Source organism: Propithecus coquereli, unplaced genomic scaffold, assembly GCF_000956105.1.
Source record: "Propithecus coquereli isolate 6110/MARCELLA unplaced genomic scaffold, Pcoq_1.0 Scaffold150, whole genome shotgun sequence".
NCBI lineage: Eukaryota > Metazoa > Chordata > Mammalia > Primates > Indriidae > Propithecus > Propithecus coquereli.
In genome coordinates this window covers 6,691,308-6,709,481 of record NW_012139414.1, presented here as the reverse complement: position 1 = coordinate 6,709,481, position 18,174 = coordinate 6,691,308, and the positions used below count along the sequence as shown (strand labels likewise).

The 18,174-nt window shown below is 39.3% G+C and overlaps 1 protein-coding gene across 5 annotated transcripts in view; it reads left to right on the top strand.

Annotated features, from left to right (window-relative positions):
* Positions 1 to 18,174, top strand: part of RABGEF1 (RAB guanine nucleotide exchange factor (GEF) 1) — a 79,523-nt gene that overhangs the window by 31,668 nt on the left and 29,681 nt on the right. For 3 of the 5 annotated variants that reach the window (XM_012640357.1, XM_012640353.1, XM_012640355.1), the window contains exons 2-3: positions 9,202 to 9,390; positions 11,299 to 11,465. In XM_012640357.1, coding sequence (XP_012495811.1) covers positions 9,212 to 9,390; positions 11,299 to 11,465 — 346 coding nt within the window. In that variant the 5' untranslated portion in view covers positions 9,202 to 9,211. Of the gene's footprint in view, positions 1 to 4,546; positions 4,567 to 9,201; positions 9,391 to 11,298; positions 11,466 to 18,174 lie in introns of those variants that run through there. The other 2 variants (XM_012640354.1, XM_012640356.1) reach the window with 2 other exon arrangements.

Sequence of the window (18,174 nt, the reverse complement as noted above, 5' to 3'; positions counted from 1 at the left end):
GGCTAATTTTTTCTGTATATTTTTAGTTGTCCGATTAATTTCTTTCTCTTTTTAGTAGAGACGGGGTCTCGCTCTTTCTCAGGCTGGTCTCGAACTCCTGACCTTGAGCGATCCACCCGCCTCGGCCTCCCAGAGTGCTAGGATTACAGGCGTGAGCCACTGTGCCCGGCCCTCTTCTGCTTTTTAAAAAGACAACTTTATTGAGGTTTAATTCACCTACCATGAAATTCACGCTTTTAAAGTGCACAATTCAGTGGCAACCATTACCACAGCCAACTTTAGAACATTTTCATCATCTCAAAAAGAAGCCCCATACCCTTTGCTATCCCCTTCTCATTCTCTTCCCTCTGCACAGAGTAACCACTAATCTGTTTTCTGTCCCTATAGATCTCCCTGTTGTGGATGTTTGTATGAATGGATTTATATAATATGTGGTCTTTTATGACTGGTTTCTTTCACTTAGCATAATGTTTTCAAGGTTGATCATGTTGTAGCATGTATAAGTACTTTGTTCCTTTATATGACCAAATAATAGTCCATTTTATAGATTTATCACATTTTGTTTATCTGTTCATCAGTTGATGGACATTTGGGTTGTTTCCACTCTTTGACTATTATGGATAATGCTCCTGTAAACATCCATGTCGAAGTTTCTCTGTGGGCACATGTATTTATTTCTCTCGGGTATGTATCTAGGAATGGAATTGCTGAGTTAAAAGCTCACTCTGTTTAATCATTTGAGGAACTGCCAGACTTTTCCACAATGGCCGTACCATTCTACGTTCCTGTCAACAGTGTATGAGGGTTCCAGTTTCTCCAGCTTCTTGCCAACACTTGTTAGTTTCTGACTTCTTTTTCTTTCTTTTTAGAAACAGGGTCTCATGCTGTTTCCAGCAGTGGTACCATGATAGCTCACTGCAACCTCAAACTCCTGGGCTCCTGCCTCAGCCTTCCAAGTAGCTAGGGCTGCAGGTGTGTACCACCACACCTGGGCTCTTTTTTTTTTTTAATTATTAGTAGAGATGGGGTTGAGGTTTCACTATGTTGCCAAGGATGGTCTTGAACTCCTCCCCTCAAGCAGTTCTCCCACCTCGGCCTTTTAAAGTGCTAGGATTTTAGGCATGAGCCACTGCACCTGGCTATTTTCTGACTTTTTGATCCTACTTATCCTAGTGAATGTGAAATAGCATCTTAGTGTGTGTTTTGCATTTCCCTGATGATTAATGATGGTTAACCATCTTTTCATGTACTGATTGACCATTTGTATATCTTTCTTGGAGATATGTCTACTCAGATCTTTTGCCCATTTAAAAGATTATGTTTATCTATCTTTTTACTATTGACTTGTAACAGTTCTTTAAAATCTGGTTGCAAGTTCCTTATTACACAAATGACTTGCAAATATTTTCTCTCTTCTATGGGTTGTCTTTTCATTTGGTATGTGTGTGTGTGAGTAAGAAAGAGAGAGGGAGAGAGAGAGAGACAGGGACAGGTCTTGCTCTTTTGCCCACACTGGAGTACAGTGGTGTGATCACAGCTCACTGCAACTACCAACTCCTAGGCTCAAGTAATCCTTCTGCTTCAGCCTCCAGAGTAGGTGGGACTACAGGTATGCACCACTGTGCCTGGCTAATTTTTATTTTTTGTAGAGAGGGGGCTGTTGTGTTGCCCAAGCTGGTCTCAAACACCTAGCCTCAAATAATCCTCCTGCCTTGGCCTCCCAAAGTGCTGGGATTACAGACCTGAGCCACTGCACTAGGCCTTTTTTTTACCTTCTTGATGAGGTCCTTTGAAGCACAAACATTTAAAATTATTTTGGTTTTTTTTTTTTTAAGAGACAGAGTTTTGCTCTGTTGCATAGGCTGTAGTGCAGTGGCACGGTCATAACTCACTGTGACCTTGAACTCCTGGGCTCATGTGATCCTCTAGCCTCAGCCTCCTTGAGTAGCTAGTTCTGTAAGCATGCGCCACGATGCCTAGCCTAAATTTTCACAGAGTACAATTTATGTCCTTTCTTTTGTTGCTCATATTGGTGCCATATCTAAGAATCTTTTGCCAAGTCTCAAAGATCATGAAAACTTACCTCTTTGCTTTCTTCTGAGAGTTTTAGTCTTACATTTAGGTCTTTGATCCATTTTGAGTTAATTTTTATATGTAGTGAGAGGTAAGCATCCAATTTGATTCTTTTGCATGTGGCTATCCAATTGTCCCAGCACTATTTGTTGAAAAGATTCTCCTTTCTCTCTCTCTCTCTCTCTCCCTTTTTTTTTTTTCTTTTTTGGGAGATCTTCTGGTGAGGACTGGAAAATCTGCTAGACAAATTCTAAAAGAGCTATAACACGATTTTTTTTTTCCTATGCCTCCCACTCCCACCCTCCTTTCTCCATTGAAGGGTTTTGGCACCTTGTGGAAAATCATTAGACCATAGATGTGTCGGTTTATTTCTGGACTCCGAATTTTATTCCACTGATCCATATGATTGTCCTTGTGCCAGTGCCACACTGTGTTAATCACCATTGCTTTGTAGTACATTTCGAAATCAGGAAATATCTTTCATTCCTTTTCAAAATTGTTTTGGCTATTCTGGGTCCTTGTTCTCTTCTGCATCTGAGGGCTCATGTGCTTATATTGGACACACCAGATAATCTAGGATAACTTCCTTATTTTTGTGTCAAATAATCATCAGTAACCTTAATTATATCTGTCAATTTTTTTTTTTGCTATGTAAGGTAACATAACCAGAGAGTGAAGGTTATGGGGGCACAAGGTCCATGAGGCTTTGGTTTGGTGAAAAGGTGGAGAATGGTAGGAGCAGAAGTTTCAGAGAGGGAGGTATGAGTGGAAGTGTCAGAAGTGTGAAATAATTTGCCTAAAGTCACATTTCAAGTAAATGGCAGAGCAGGGGTTTTATTGATCTCCATGATCTCATGGTCCAGGCCAAGGCAGTCTTTTTCGACTCATAGCTATTATTATTGTTTGTATTCTAACATATTGAGCTTTTAATGTATGCCAGTAATCCTCAAAGTACTCCTGTTACGTTTTTCTAACTCTTGAAGAGTATCTGCACAAGTATTTGGGTCCAGATAATAGGCTCTGGAATTAGTCTAAGAATAAAAGAAAAGAGCGATAGGGGATTGAGACTTGTGTCTCAGAGTCTGAGGGTAGGCATGCAGCTAGCTCTTATCCAGGGATTGAAACTGGGACATTGAAACCTCTCAGGACCTACGGAGTATTTTTCCCCCGCCATTTTTCTCTGCTTTCTTGCTGTGTATCTATTTCACTAGGCAGACTGGCTGTCCTGGTACTCAGACCACTTGATGACAGATGGTCATGCCACACACCTCATCTATCATTCAAGAGAACAGCTCAGACTTAGTCCCATTTTTAATACTCCAAATAAGAGACTCTGAGCTACTTAGGGTCAGGTGTCCACCTCTGGTTCCATCAGCTGTGGCCCTGAAGTGGGGCCCAGTCATCTCATACATAATGGCTGCTGGAGGCTTATCTTTGTGGATTGAGGGAACAGATTCCCGATACAAGGGAAGTATTGGCATGTGTGCCAGGCAGACTCCCCCAAAGATGTCCATTTTAGTTACATAGACCTGTGCTATAATATTTATAGTATAAAATTTTTAAAACTTAATTGATCTAAGGAAAAAAATTGATGTTTCCTTTTGCCCATTCCTCTTGGAAGGAAAGAAAGGGACCACAGGATGATATGGTGAGACTAGCTCAGATTCTCAAAATTTTTTTTTGAGACAGAGTCTCACTCTGTTGCCCGGGCTAGAGTGCCGTGTCGTCGGCTTAGCTCACAGCAACCTCAAAGTCCTGGGCTCAAACGATCCTCCTGCCTCAGCCTCCCGAGTAGCTGGGACTACGGGCACAAGCCACCAAACCTGGCTAATTTTTTTTTTTTATTTTTAGTTGCCTGGCTAATTTTTTTCTAGTAGAGACAGGGTCTTCCTCTTGCTCAGCCTGGTCTCAAACTCCTGACCTCAAGCTATTCTCCCACCTCAGCCTCCCAGAGTGCTAGGATTACAGGCATGAGCCACCACGCCTGGCCTCTCAAAATATGTTGATGGAACCCAGGACTTAGTATATTAAATGTAGGATTTAGTGATGTCTCTGCCACTTACACCTTTTTGATTGAATAAGTGATAACTTCCTAGTCTCCGTGAGTGTCTTTCTCTGTAGGATAAAGTAGATGGTCTTTATCTTTTTTTTTTTTTTTTTTTTTTTTTTTGAGACAGAGTCTCGCTTTGTTGCCCAGGCTAGAGTGAGTGCCGTGGCGTCAGCCTAACTTACAGCAACCTCAAACTCCTGGGCTCAAGCGATCCTTCTGCCTCAGCCTCCCGAGTAGCTGGGACTACAGGCATGCGCCACCATGCCTGGCTAATTTTTTCTATGGATTTTTAATTGTCCGATTAATTTCTTTCTATTTTTAGTAGAAACGGGGTCTCGCTCTTGCTCAGGTTTGTCTCGAACTCCTGAGCTCAAACGATCTGCCCACCTCGGCCTCCCAGAGAGCTAGGATTACAGGCGTGAGCCACCGCGCCCGGCCATAAGGTAGATGGTCTTTAAAGTTTCTTCAGCTCAACATTCTAGGACTCTATTACTCTTTTCTTCTTTTCTTCCTTTCTACCTGTTATTCTTTTGTTTCCTTCTTTCTCAACTTCATCTACTATTTATAAATGGCTAGTGCCTTAGATCTAAATCCTGTCCTTGCAGGGCTTTACCCTTGTAGAGGACGTAAAGAGAATTTGTAAACTTGAAAGTCTTTTCTAATTAGATTTCCCTCTCCCTGCTGTCTCATTAATTAACTCTTACAGATCCTACTTGTAAAATGGATTCCCATCCCTCCTCTTTCCATTCCTTCTGTATTATTTTCCTTATAATAATAACCTTTTATTGTAGTTGTTTTTTTGGTCAGTGTCCCTGTCTTCTGTTCTGTACTTCTTCCCAATCCAACATAGAAATTACCTCTCAAGTTTTCCTTTTTTAATAATCAGAGTGAAATTGATTTGGAAGGAGTATACAGTCCTATGAATTTTGAAATTTTAGTAGATTTATGTAACCATGTCCACAATCAGAATACAGAATAGCTCTATCACCTCTAACCCCCAAGGTGATGATATTAGGGGGTAGCACCTTTGAGAGGTGATTACGTCATGAGGGTGGATCCCCATGATTAGGTTTAGTGCCCTTACAAAAGTTTCCCCAGAGAGTTGGTCTCCCTCTTCCACCATGTGAAGACACAATAAGAAGGTACCTTCTGTGAATCAGAAAGCAGGTCCTCACCAGGCACCAAATCTGTTGACATCTTGATCTGGGACTTCCCAGCCTCCAGAACTGTGATAAATAAATTTCTGTTGTTTATAACCTACCCAGTTTATGGTATTTTGTTACAGCAGCCTGAAGGGACTAGATACTGGCTTCTTTCACTCAGCGTAAAGCCATTGAGATTCATCCAAGTTGTTCAGTGTATTAATACTTTGTTCCTTTTTTTTATTTTTGGTAGCATTCTGTTGTATGGATGTACTGTAGTTTATTTACCCATTGAAGGATATTTTGGTTATTTCCATTTTTTGATGATCACGAATAAACGTTTATGTACAGAATTTTGAGTAAGCATCAGTTTTTATCTCTCTAGAGGAAATACCCAGGAGTGGGATTGGATCATATGATATTGTATCTTTAACTTTTTAAAAAACTATCAAACTGTTTCCACAGTGGCTGTACTATTTTGCATTCCACTAGAAATGTGTGAGAACAGTAGTTGTTCTGCATCCTTGCTACCACTTGGTATCGTCAGTGTTTTTTATTTTAACCATTCTAATAGGTGTGAGTGATACCTCATGATGGTTTTAATTTGCATTTCTCTAATGACTAATGGTGTTGAACACCTTTCGTGTGCTTATTTGCCACTGTGTTGTCAAGAACTGAGAAGGACCTGAGTTATTATCCTACTTAGAAGTAGCAATTAGTCTACCATAGTTTCATGGATACTGGCCAAAGACATGAGACTCGATTGGAGACAAAGGACTCTATTATTCACAGGACATCAGCAGAACAAGCTTCATGTTCACATGGACCACCTTTGCCCCACAAATGCCATGCGAGCAATGTCGATCTAAGGAATCCAAGTTCAGGAAACCCAAATATCATAATCGGTGGCAAACAAACCTGCCAGACCTTTGATGTGGATGGAAACATATTTATTGTACTAGACAGGAAACAAACTTGTCCTCTGCTCTGGAAGGAAATAACATCTTTGTCTTGTAAGGATGTTCAATATACACACAACCTTGAGGAGACAGTCTGTAGCAAAGGCTTCTCTTACAGAAATGTGGGCTACCAATGTGTATATCTTCTTTGGTAAACTATCTGTTCAAGTTTTTTCTCCAGTTTTTAATTGGGTGGTTTGTTTTCTTAAAATTGAGTTTTGAGAGTTCTTTATATCTGGAGATGTAAGTTCTTTGTCAAAGATGTGATTTGCGTGTATTTTCTACTAGTCTGTACCTTGTCCATTCATTTTCTTAACAGTGTCATAACAGCAACACAGTTTTTTGTTTTGTTGTCAAGTTCAGGATGCAAGTTCTGTGGGCTGTGGTTCCAATGTCAGTTCATTTTCAAAGCTTTTGCAGTGCTGTTTCCACCTGTTTCATGCTCAGACATGCACTGGTCTGAGAGCTGCACAGTGGTCTCTCAGTTTCAATTTAAAAATCTTTGGTACTGTATAACATCAGACCATGCATGCACAGCTTAGGGTTGGACCCAGAAATTGCTTTCTTGAGTCCTCATTCTCAGCAATTTCTCTTTTTGTTCCCTAGATGCTCATCTTTTCTTTCCTGTGTCCGGAAAACTGTGCATTTAGTTACCTCACTTTGCGCTGTATTAATATTTCCATCACTGTACATTTGAGGCCAAGCAATGGGAGGATAGAGAGTGGGGAAAATCGATAGTTCTCTTTGCTCAGAGTTTGGCACCTCGGTCTCTCACTCAGCCTTTGCTGTAGACACACCACATGATTGCTTGGGCACTGTGTCTCAAGAGAAGGGGGAAAGGCAGTAAAATGGAAGAATCCCCATATTCTCTCTGAGTGTTAGGAATTCCCTTTTCTCATGCCTTGAGCCTGAACTAGAGGAACTCTCTCTGTTCCCTGATACCCATTTCTGGGTTGATCTGGTGATTCTGGAGGGAAAAAAATAATCTCAGTGAGGGTTCAGTGATGCTTTGAATTCTGGTCTTCTTCCCTAGTTCTCTTTGTTGCTTTTCAGGATCTTCAAAAGTGGTGCTCAATGCATACTGTCCAGGTTTTATAGTTGGACGAAATCTGTAAAGTTTCTCTCCCTGACAACTGCAGCCACTGATGTCTCTACTCAGTTTTTCTTCCTTGTTATTATTTTATGCCAAACTTCCTTCTAGGGGTCACCCCTGTGTCTGCATGCCTTAATGTTCAGCCAGAGATTATTGTTTATTCGAAGATCGAGATTATCCTCAAACACCTCTAGCCAGTTAGGCTTCCACTCTGACCAGGAGAGCCTGTGCTACACACAGAGGAGACCCGAGAGACCCCTGCAAAAAATGGGGGTGGGTGAGGATGCTGAAGTTTTGAGTGGATTCATTGGCATGAACATAAACCCATCAGAAGAAAGTAGAAGTTTTATCCATCATTATAGTTGCTTTTGGAGGAGAGGATTTATTGTCCTCTTCACTCTGTCAGGCTAGAAGACAGAACTCCATCTGTCAAGTTTTATGGCTTTAAAATGGAAATCTTATCATGCTTTCCCCCTTTCAGGAGCTTTCAGTGGGGCTTCAATCCAGACTCTGTAGCCTGGAGTTTTAGTAATCCGTCATAATTTGACTTTGCACCTAACTTCTTCAGTTTACCTCATGTTTATACCACATCATTCATGTTCTAGTTTGCTTTCCTGTCTCATAGTTTTTTGTGAAAGATGTGCTTCCTATCCAGAATGTCCTCCCTCTTCACGTTGTCTTTCCGCAACCTAGGTGCAACTCGAGGCTCTTTAATGTCTACTGCCACCACCCCCAGGTGGTTTCTCCGTACTGCCTAAGTCAGCATGACCATGCCTTCTCCCCTCCCCAGCTTCTTAAGTACTTTCCCTTTTTCTTCATTTTTCAGTCTGCCTGTGATTCTCGTTATGAGCTTCATGAGGGCAAGAACATTTTCCATCAGTTGCATCACCAGTGGCGTTAGCTCAATTCTGTGCACACAGTTGGCACTTAGTAAATGTTCAAGTTGAATTAATGTTAGGATCCCCAAGATGTAGGACTTAATTCAGTCTGCACATTTGAGTTTTTTGAATGATCACTATAGAGTGCTGCTTTTTTCTGTGCTTGTTTGGCAGTTTATGTAGAAAAGAATGAGGATCATGTAGTTTCAGTTTGAATGGAAATTGTTGCATAGCAATTTACCGTACAATTGTGATGCTATGAACAAATAAGTTTAAATATGATATAGTAGAAAAGAAAACTGACTTTGCATTATGAATTCAAATTTTAGCTCCAACATGTGTGATCTTAGACACAAACCTGACCTCTTTTTGTTTTTTCCCTCAACTGTGAAATGGGGATACTAATTCACTAGTTCTTTTTTTTTTTTTAAAGAGGCAGAGTCCTGCTCTGTCACCCAGGCTGGAGTGCAATGGTTCAATCATAGCTCACTGCAGCCTCAAACTCCTGGGCTCAAGCCATCTTCCTGCCTCAGCCTCCCAAGTGGCTGAGATTATAGGTGCAAACTACTATGCCCAGCTCATTGAGTATCTTTTCATATGTTTGTTGGCCATTTGTAGGTCTTTGGAGAATTATCTATGCAAGTCCTTTGCCCATTTTTAAATTGGATTATTTGGGTTTTGTGGTTTTTTATAGTTTCTGGTCTTACATTTAGGTCTTCAATATTGGCCCTTAAAAAAAGTGTTTTTTGTATTTTAAGCAGGGAATAAGTTTTTTTCTTTAATATGATTATGTCAGGAATTTGCTGTATTTACCTTTTTTTCTTCTTTCTTCCTTCCTTCTCTCTCTCCTTCCCTCTTTTCCTTCCTCCCTCTCCTTCATTCTTCTCTCTCTTATAGCTTGAAGATAATGGACTCACTCATTTTTTAGTTCGTAATTACTATGCTTTTGGTTAGAATGATAGTGAATTCATTTTCAAGAACACTTTCTTGTTTGTTTCTTGGTTAGCAGGAAGAAGATGAGCCTTAAGTCTGAACGCCGAGGAATTCATGTGGATCAATCGGAGCTCCTGTGCAAGAAAGGATGTGGTTACTACGGCAACCCTGCTTGGCAGGGTTTCTGCTCCAAGTGCTGGAGGGAGGAGTACCACAAAGCCAGGCAGAAGCAGATTCAAGAGGATTGGGAACTGGCAGAGCGGTAAAAGGACTTAACTAGGGATGATTTAACAGTGGCATAATTGAATAAATAGCCCTGTCATTGTCCAAATACATTTTTCTTTTCTGTTTTGAGCTGTCAGTAAGTCAGTTTAATATTAAGGATTTTTTTTTCTCTTCTTCTCAGTCCACATTTAATGAATAGTTTTCAGTGATTTCTTCATTTTGTGTTTATCTTGTGATTATTTTATGTTTGGGTTATGTTAGTCTTAGTTCTCAAATTTAGATAATAAGCCCCTTAGAGTAGAAGAATGGAAGAGGTAAGCATACTTCATGGTGAAGATTAAATGAGGTAGTATATATGATATAACTAGTTCAGGCCTTGCATATGCCTCTAATCAAGCATTATTTCCCTCATTCTTTTTCGTTTTTGACAATTATAGTTGGAGACTATATTATTAATTAATTAAATGAGGTTTCACTCTGTTGCCTGGTGCAGTGGCTATTCACAGATGCAACTATAGTGCACTGCAGCCTCAAACTCTTGGCTTCAAGCCATCCTCCTAGCCCAGAATCTTAAGTAGCTGAGACTGTATGCACATTCCACTGTGACCAGCCTAATACCTCCACCTGTAATTTTTGTTTCTATTTCTTACTGCTTCCAGTTGTGACCTCACTTGAGATTTCTACATCAGTATTTTTCACATTTGAACAGGCATCAGAATCACCTGGAAAGCTCATAAAAACAGTGATTGCTGGACCTCACCCTCAGAGTCTCTGATTTTAGTAGCTTGAGAGTGGGACCAGAGAATTTGCATTTCTAACAAGTTCCCAGGTGATGCTGATGCTGCTGTCTGGGAAATCACACTTTGAGAACCATTGTTTTATAGGTAGTGCTTAAGATTTATTACAGATACTTCAAATGCGGTTGATCTGAAGCCAAATTTATTGCTTTTATTTTATTCTTTCCACTCCCAACATTGTCCTCCTCACCCTTCTGCTATATTAATTAATGGCATCACTGTTTATCGAGTTAGCTAAAAAACCTTGGACTCACTCTTAATTTCACCTTTACCTCCCTTGTCACCTAAACTGTTTGACCAAGTTCTACTTATTCTAGCTTAGAAATGTCTTTTGAATTTCATGCTTTCTACTCCTATTTTCCGAGTACTTATTTTCTTTCACTTAAACCTTTGTAGTATACTTTTAATTATGGTCTATGTCTCTCATCTCTCTGTCCCTCAAGTTGTTCACACAGCTATCTGCATTATCTTTCTAAAGCACAGATCCCATAATGGTAACTTCTTGTATTCAGAGTCTTTCTTGTTTCCCCACCACATGATGAAATCCAGAATAGCGGCCTTAGTGGTCAGGGTCCTTCTGGTGCCTCCTTCAATGTTCAGTTCATCACACCATCAGTGCTCTGGCTACACTGAACTTGTTCTAGGACAAACCACACACTTTCACATTTGTAGTTCCCTCTTCCTGGAATGTCCTTTCACTTAGTCGAATCCTATTCATCTTCTAGAACCCGACCCAAATGTCACCGTTGTAAAGCCTTCTCAGACTCCTGCAGCAGATTTATTTGTTCTTTCCTGTGTTTTTGTAGCACTTGATTTTTACTCTCTACTATAGGAACTGTCCCATTATGTGTTAATTATTTACTTATCTCCTTCTCCGTTCCAACCTTGAGCTTATTAGGGAAAAGGGCTAGACTTTATCTCTTTCATGTAGCCCTAGCGTGATTGCTGAGTGAGCGTGATCTGTGGAGAGGGTCCTCTTTGGAGTCTGTCATAGCACATAAAACAGTTTTATCTGTAGTTATCCATCAGAGACCTCAGTCCTATTCGATATATTTAGCCTCTAGTTCTAAAATTTTAGATCCTCCTCAATTAATAACCTTTGCATACAATGAAACCTTGGAGCATTCTTATTCTTTCTTAAATTACAGGCTTCAGCGGGAGGAGGAGGAAGCCTTTGCCAGCAGTCAGAGCAACCAAGGAGCCCAGTCCCTCACATTTTCCAAGTTTGAAGAAAAGAAAACCAATGAGAAGACCCGCAAGGTTACCACAGTGAAGAAGTTCTTCAGTGCTTCCTCCAGGGTTGGATCAAAGAAGGGTAATTTTCTGATACTCTTTTTTTCCTTCTGTGTCTGAGTGAGATACAGAGTAGATCCATAGTGGGTGTGGGCTCAGCTGTCTAGTTTCTGTAAGCTTTTACGGAATACCAACCCAGATTTGAGACCAAAATTAAATTCGAGGGTCAGACAATATATGAAACCAGTACTCTCTTTGGTTGAAGGACATTGTGTTTTAGAGACATTTGTTTATAGGAGGAATGAAGAGAGTTAAAATATGTAGCTTTATCTATAAAATTCATTCCCATCCAAATGATTGTCTCTTTGGGAGTTTTTTGTGCCTTTATTTTTTTGGAGCCTGCTTTGTTCTCCTTTGTATAATACCCCTCACTGTCCACAGCTTATCAAAAATGGCTGTTTCTAGACTTGAAAGTCATCTGAGAGAGATTTTTCTCTCTAAGAGCTTGTTTGAGAGACAGCTTGTGTCTTGAGGAAATATATAGAGAACATATAGGAAAGGCTCACTTTGGGATCTTAGAAGGACAAAAGTAACCAGTATTAAGTATTTTCTAGTGCATGGATTCAAACACAGATGATCTTATTCATCCGACTTAACATGCCGTATAACCAGCAAGAGGATTGTCATTACAGTCACAATTGTTCTTCCAGTGAGGAGACAAGCTAGCTGAAGTGGCCAAGCATGAAGCAAGAAAGAATCTCTGTTGTTAGGCCTCAGTCTTGGAACCCTTTTATTGGTACTCAGATTTATGTAGTAAATTTGAAATGGCAAGAGAGACTTGGAACCAACGCCGATGCTTTCAGAAGTCCTGTTCTCTTGGAGCCCCCTCTCTTACCCACCCTGGGGTAATTGTGATGAGGTTTTTGGTCTGCCAAAAGACAGGGGAATGAATAATAACACAGTATTACCTCTTAAGATCCTTGCTGGTCTTCTAGATTTTAGTGACTTTTGCTGTTTTCTTTTGTTTTATTAAAAGGAAAGGTTGCTTATTACCCAAACACAACATTTCTCTTTAAGAAATGCATTCTTTTAAACAAAAAACACAGTGTTTGTCTTTAAGAAATGCACGCCTTGAAATAATCTTTTTGTTCACATGATGATTTTGAAATTGTTTCTTGGTTGGCTTCCAGTCATAGCAGTTTTGTCTGTACTAAATAGAAGGGGAATAATCAGTACCTGCCTGAGATTAAATAAGAATGTCTTTGGCCCATGATTTATTTATTAGGAGGTAGTGTGGCAGGGTGCTTAGTAGGGTATCTTTGGAGTCACTCCTGGTTTGAGTCCCAGCTTTGTCATTTCCAACTGTGTGACCTTGGGCAAGCTAATTTCTCTGAGCCCTATCTATAGGGAGGGACAAGTAATACCTATCAGAGGCATGTGATGAGGATCACATGAGTTGATGTGTGTAAAGAGCTCAGCACAGTGCCTGACACACATAGTGTTAGCTATTTTAAAATGCAGGTTATGGCTGGGTGCAGTGGGTCATGCCTGTAATCCTGGCACTCTGGAAGGCTGAGGCGGGAGGATCCCTTGAGCTCATGAGTTTGAGACCAGCCTGAGCAAGAGTGAGGCTCCATCTCTACTAAAAATAAAAAAATTAGCTGGGTGTTGAAGCAGGCACCTGCAGTCCCAGCTACTTGGGAGGGTGAGGCAGGAGGATCACTTGAGCCCGGGAGTTTGAGGTTGCAGTGAGCTATGATGATGCCACTGCACTCTACCCAGAGCAACAGAGCGAGACTCTGTCTCAAAAAAAAAAAAAAAAAAATTAAAATGCAGGTTATTCTTCCAATAGAATAATCTCTGCTGGCAAAGGAGCTTAAGGGCACTGGTCAAGGCCATTCATTCCTATTTAGCCTAAATTCTGTTTCCTGCTTTGGGAAAGTCACCATTAACCTTATGAATTTATGATGTATAGTGAAATGTTACATGTTTATGCCAACAGATGAAATAATAAAAAAATTATAAAATTAGCTGCTCTAACTGCAATATGAAAGTCTGTAAAGGTTGACGGATTTACCCAAGGTCGTATAATGAGTTTGGTATATTAGAACTCGGGTCTCCTAACTCCTGGTTCAGTTTTTTTCCATTTTTCAGTTTTTTCCCATTGTATCCCTTTACCTTAAATATGTATATACCTCAGCCAGTTTATTTATATATAATTATATATATATACACACACAATAAATACTCAATATATGTATATTAAATGAGGTTTCTATTACTTAAGTACTTAATAGTCATGTACATTCTCTGACTCTCTTTAGTGGTTTTTAAAAGCCATATCCTAAAAGCATCCGTACAGTGTGGATTATATTATGGAAAAGATTTATAATCCAATACAGATGTATTAATTACAAATAGAGACATGGTAACTATCAAATGGCAGAGGGAGGATAGACATCATGTGCCTCCAAATATGATGCTTTGAGAACACAACATCATTTATGAAATATTGAAGCTGAAAATTTATTACTCGAAGCCAGTCATGAGGAAACAGCAGGAAAATCCTGATTCAGGGGTATTCAATAAAATAGCTGGACTGAATTCAAAAGTGTCATAACATTGGAAAAAATGGAAGGCTGGGGGACGTTTCCAAGTTAAAGGAGACCAAAGATTTATAACCACTAAAGGCAATGTGTGACCCTGACTTGGCTCCTATACCAGAAAAACAGCCCCAACGATTTTTGAACAATTGACAGAATTGGAATATGGATTTTAAATTAAGTAAAAGTATTGTGTCAATGTAAATTTTCCTGAATTTGATAACTATGCAGCAGTTATATAAAAGAATATCCTTGTTATTAAGAAATATTGATATTAAGGGATAAAGAGCATGCTATATGCAATGTACTCTGAAAAGGTTTAGAAAAAATAATACAGACGTGTAGCAAAATGTTAAAATTTTGTGCATCTGGATTAAGGGTATAAAGGAACTCTGTAATAATCTTGCAGCTTTTCTATAAGTTGGAAGTTACTTCAAAATAAAATTTAAAAAATCGAAACTATAATCTTCTAAAATTCAGTGCTATCCTCAAGAGCTAAATTTCAGATATTAATTAAATAGAAGCGTGGTGTTAGTTATGTCCTTTGAAAAATTGATAATGAATTATTACTTTAATCATTAGGGCCTTTGGCACTTATATAAACTGAGGTAATTTACAATTTCCCAAGCTGAATTTGGAACTGATTTCATACTCACTGCTGTTTTTGCAATTGTTTCTTCAGTAAGCTCTGCTTGGTTGTATTTTTGTTTTTACTCTGAACCTTATCTCATAAAATCACCTTTTATAATGTGTCAAATACAGTGTACTTGGAACGAGATCTGTTTCTGACCTTCATTGCCTAGGACTGTGAGAGGCTTTTTCCCTGACACCAAATATGTGGTGTCTTTTATTCTCCAACACCAACTGGCTGTCCACCAGATCAATCCTGTTCTGACACTATCAGGAGTTAGACCTACAGGTTAAGGGCTCGGTGTCACAAGACTGCCCCCACCAGTGGCACCCCATGGGGGGAGCACCTGTACCTCTTACCCACTGGCTAGAGACGGCGGAGGGGGGGGTTCCCACACCCACTTTCCTCACATTTGGTAATTTGCTACAATGACTCACAGAACTCAGGAAACACTTTACTTATTGTTGCTGGTTTATTATGAAGGATACACTCAGGAACAGCCAAATGAAGGGATGCATAGGACAAGCAAAGTAGGAGAGGGGCCATGGAGCTTCCACACCCTCTCCAGGGTGCCGTCCTCACACCTCTATGTGTTCACCACCCTGGAAGCTCCCTGAGCCTTGTCATTGTGGGTTTTTATGGATGTTTCATTGTGTAGGTGTGATTGATAGTTCATTAGCCATTGGTGGTTGACAGTCTCCAGCCTCTCCTCTTCCTTAGAGGTCGAGGGGGCAGAGCTGAAAGTTCTAACCCTCTAATAACATGGTTGGTTCCTCTGGCAGCCAATCCACATCCTCAAGGGCCCACTAGAGCCACCTCATTAGCATAAGCTCAGGTATGATTGGAAGGGGCTCATTGTGAATAATAAAAGGCACTCCTGCCGGGCGGTGGCTCACGCCTGTAATCCTAGCTCTCTGGGAGGCCGAGGCGGGCAGATTGTTTGAGCTCAGGAGTTCGAAACCAGCCTGAGCAAGAGCGAGACCCCGTCTCTACTAAAATTAGAAAGAAATTAATTGGACAACTAAAAATACATAGAAAAAATTAGCTGGGCATGGTGGCGCATGCCTGTAGTCCCAGTTACCCGGGAGGCTGAGGCAGGAGAATCGCTTGAGCCCAGGAGTTTGAGGTTGCTGTGAGCTAGGACTCTGTCTCAAAAAAAAAAAAAAAAAAAAAGCACTCCTGTCACTCAGGAAATTCCAAGGGTTTTAGGATTTAGGAGCTCTGTGCCAGGATCCTAGGGGCAAAGACCAAATTTGTATTTCTTATACTACTTATACTGTAACAAGAGTCAGAAGAATTGAGAAAATCAGAAGAGCTATAATATTCTATTGGGCTGCCCCCTTTTTTGTTTAGATGGTCTGAGAAATATGCGATGTTTTTGGTAAACTTTTTAAAATTGAGATATATGTGTTTTTACTAGACTAGAAATGGTGTCAATCATCTTTACTATTCTTTTTTAATTTGACATTGGATCCTGTTCTTTTTGAATATTGACCTTTCAGGTTATCTTGACTCTTTCTCAAACTATTGTTCAAATAAACTTACTTGTGAAGGTTTTGCTTTCTCAGACTAAATTTGAATATTAAAGATTTAACTTGATTTAATATGTGATCAGCCTTTCAGACAGCCTTACATAGTAGGTGCTCAGTTGATACTCATTGGTTGATTTAAGTAGGAATAATTAGATGCCGTAATAATAAGTGGACATTATGTGGTTGTGAAGAACTTTTTGGCTTGGGAATCAAACCTAGATTCAAATCCCAGCTCTCCCTCTTACTAGCATGTGATTTTGGCCGTATAAGTGACTTAACCTCTTTGTTGATGTGTAAAATAATACCACCTACCTAACCAAATAGTTGAGGATTAATGAGAATGTATAGTAAAGCACAGTGTCTGGCATGTAGAAAATTCTCATTGAATGATAGCTGTAAATATTATTATAATTCAAGAGCATATTTTGTTCTGCTGAGATAATTTTTTAAATTGAGTGTTTAGATTGAGGAATGGGAAGCTTGATAGTCACGGTTGACTGGCTATACTTGAAATACAAGCTTTGTTTCTGTAAACACAAAGTGATTTTAAATTGAAGAGCAAGCAGTTGCCATTTGGGCCCTTGCCAAAACTATAACTAATGTGGGTGAAGTTGTTCTTTTCCATCTTTCTTCTTTACTTTTTCATCTTACCCATTGAATACTCATTTGAAAACTAACTCACCCTTCCTGAGTACCAAACACCTGAACTGTGTCTAACTTTCCACTCTCTAAGCCCAACTTCTGTTCTCTTAGTAGGGGTTGATTTTTAGGAAGTTTGGAGAAAACCAACCATGCATTGATCTTAGTAACTTATGGTAGTTCGTAACTAGCTAATAGAATTAATCTTTATTTACATTTTAAAAGAAGATTTGTTTTTTAAAATCAAAAGTATCTTTTCAAAAAATATTTGTGGGAGGGAGTGTACACAAGCAAAGCAATAAAGGGAACGGTTAGGGTTTTCCTGGCGCTGACAGGCTTACAGACCTCCAAAGTCTGAGGGATTAGTGTTCCTTTGAAAAGTTTTCAGTCCTATCCTTGATGTGTGGAGGCAGTTGTAGCATAATTAAGAGCTCAGTCTTTAGAGTTAATGCATGCAGACCTGGGTTCAGTTTCCAGCTTTGCTAAATAAATTACTGCAGTATTATTCAAGTTACTTAATGTCTTCAAACCTCAGCTTCCTCATTTGTAAAAATCACAAAAGTACTACCTGACAGACTTGTGAAGATTATACAAAATTGCATAGTAAAAGTGCTTGGCACGTAATAGGCATTCACTATATGTAAGTTATTACCATTGTTATTTTGTCAGATGGAGTGTGTATTCTGTTTTTATTGGGTGGAGTGTACTGTAAATGTCACGTAGGTCAAGTTGGTTGATAGCATTGTTCAAGTATTCTTTGTTTACTGACTTTCTCTTATCATCTGTTCTATCAGCTACTGAGAGAGAAGTATTGAAATCTACCAATTGTGGATTTGTTTATCCTTTCAGTTCTATCAAATTTTGCTTTACAAGTTTTGAGGCTATGTTAATAGGTACATACACATTTAGGATTGCCATGTCTTCCTGAAGAATTAACCCCTTTTACATTATGAAATGCCCCTCTTTATCGTTGGTAATATAGTCCATTTTCTGAAATTTAGTTTATCTGATGTTGATATAACCACTTAAGCTCTTTTTGATTGTTTGGATGATATATCCTTTTCTTTTTATTAGTTTTTAACATATCTCTATGTTTATATTTAAAGTGGATTTCTTACAGATAGCATATAGTGGGGTCTTTCTTTTAATCGAATCTGATGATCTTTTTTAATTGGACTATTTAGACCACTTATGTTTAATGTGATTTTTTTTTTTATAAGACAGGGTTTAAACTTGCCACCTTGCTCTTTGTTTTCTTTTATCCTATCTGGTTTTGGTTCCTTTTCTTATCTTTTCTTGCCTTTCTTATGACTATATCTTCATCTCCTTGATTGGTTTATTAGCTATACCTCTTTGTTTTGTTTTTGTTAGTGGTTGTTCTGGGGT